The sequence below is a fragment of the Salvelinus sp. IW2-2015 genome, linkage group LG1 (genome assembly GCF_002910315.2).
Source record: "Salvelinus sp. IW2-2015 linkage group LG1, ASM291031v2, whole genome shotgun sequence".
Classification (NCBI taxonomy): domain Eukaryota; kingdom Metazoa; phylum Chordata; class Actinopteri; order Salmoniformes; family Salmonidae; genus Salvelinus; species Salvelinus sp. IW2-2015.
Window position 1 is genome coordinate 2,315,666 of NC_036838.1, and position 1,981 is coordinate 2,317,646.

A 1,981-nucleotide genomic window follows, 5' to 3' on the forward strand; every position below is an offset into this window, starting at 1 on the left:
GATCGGCCGTGGCAACGCGCAACAGCTAGAGAAGCCAACGAATGTGTCGGTAAGTCAAAACATTATAATTGTCTCCAAAAACCATCCAAATGGTCTTTAAGCACTGCAGAAGTTTCCTCTCCACACYATACCTTTGGCATAAATGGTATTATTGGGTGACTCTTGTTTGTACAGTCATGAGAGATTTGGCTGTTTTTAAGTTTGGTKATGTTGGTATTGGTTGGTTGAGTTAATTGCTAAGGTGCACTGTGCATTTGTCAGTTCTGTTGAAAAACAAAGATTCAGACACGCCTATTATTTTCTCTGGATGGAAGTTGTCGAAATACTATTAAATATTAAAAATTATAGCACATCATATTACGCACCAACAAGTACTACACAAGGTTTACAAAACCTTCTGTGTAATTTAGGTTTKCAACTCCAAGGCTCGAGGAAAAATTGCCTATCCTTTGTTGTAGTTTATATAGTTATGGAAAACAATTTAAAATCCTTATTAGTATTAAAATGTTATTATAATAATATAATAATAATAATGATAATTTTTATTTCGTTTCGAAATGAATTTTTATAGTTGTAAGCATTTTATTAGACTATGTAAATTTTAGTCTGATCAGCCCACGCTGTATTAATAGTACATGCCTTCATTAAAACATGATACTGATGTGATTTGAAAATGTAGGCTATAAAAACCAAGGCTGTACGGTTGTTAAAGAGGTCTGGATTAAGGATAAATCTAAACCACCGTTCGGCCCACCACAAAATGCACTCTTTTAATGAAATTATGCCGCGCGTCCATGCACATAAAAAGTCACATGCAATGCCTTCTCAATTAGAAAACCTAAAAGCCCATTACCGCCATAGCTCAAATGYAGGTTTATAACAACCACCCACTTCAGAAAGACCGCCACATCACAATGTCTAATCATTCACCGCGTTGAAATGTTTCTCATGGGGAAAATTGATGTACAGTTCTAACTTTATTACTGCAATAAAGCGACGCACCGTAATTTATTTAAAGAGCATTTAAACTGCACCACCACAGTACTTGAACACWGACTTCTCTGCCCATTTAATTATCGTTTGAATCAAAGTTAATTATAGGTCTAAATTACGTTAATTTATGGATCATAAAACTGTTGTAAAAAATGTATTTAAAAAAAGTATCATTATTTCATCCCGAAACTATTATGATTATTATTATTATTATTGTTGTTGTTATTATATCAAATGAAATTGCCATTTTTGAAAACATTACAACATGAATTTGCCTTCCTTGGAAACAATCTGCAAAATGTTAATACACCTATTAAGCCTAATACTCAAATATATGTGATATTATTAGGCAATTATTATTAATTACAGCCATAAAACGTTATCATTACTATTGTAATCATTCTAGATATGATTAATAGYCTACTTATTAGTATTCATATGATTCGCTTTGTATTATGTTCTGGTCTTCAACGACATCATCGGACATAGTTCATTCGCGTGAACACTTTAGGCCTACAAGAAGAAAAGTCATCGGAGTAGATATGAATCKCTATCCTCAATGAACCGGCCCATTTAGATGTGTGCTTTCGCGTCATGAAGACTAATAAAGCACATCGAGGAAGTTATCACATCGTGGCTTTCATTGAATTCATTCCACACACTATTTCCAACAGCGAGGCTACATCAGCTGCTATAGAGARGGGGACAATGCCGCAGCAGGATCAAAGATGTGATAGTTGCTTTTTATTGCCAGACATACCCAAGACCCACTTAAAGATATTCATGCTTAGATGAGGAGAGAGACGGCATGCATGAGCTTGGTGAGAATGCGAGTGCTACTGGTTTAGATAAAGGAGAATGAATTATTGGACAATTGTAGTCTGATATTGACTTGGCTGTGTGTTGACTGTCTAGCAAATATTGTATACGATTTTATCATGATGAGTGTGGTTAAAAGTTGTGATTATGCATTGTTGATGAGAATTGA

At 34.7% G+C, this 1,981-nt stretch overlaps 1 protein-coding gene across 1 annotated transcript in view; it reads left to right on the forward strand.

The window, feature by feature from the left end:
• Positions 1-180, forward strand: part of LOC111966373 (netrin-1) — a 1,762-nt gene extending 1,582 nt beyond the window's left edge. Inside the window, exon 3 of the mRNA XM_070447932.1 lies at positions 175-180. Within this exon, the coding sequence (XP_070304033.1) occupies positions 175-180 (6 nt within the window). The remainder of the gene's footprint in view (positions 1-174) is intronic.
• The last annotated feature ends 1,801 nt before the right edge of the window (positions 181-1,981 follow it).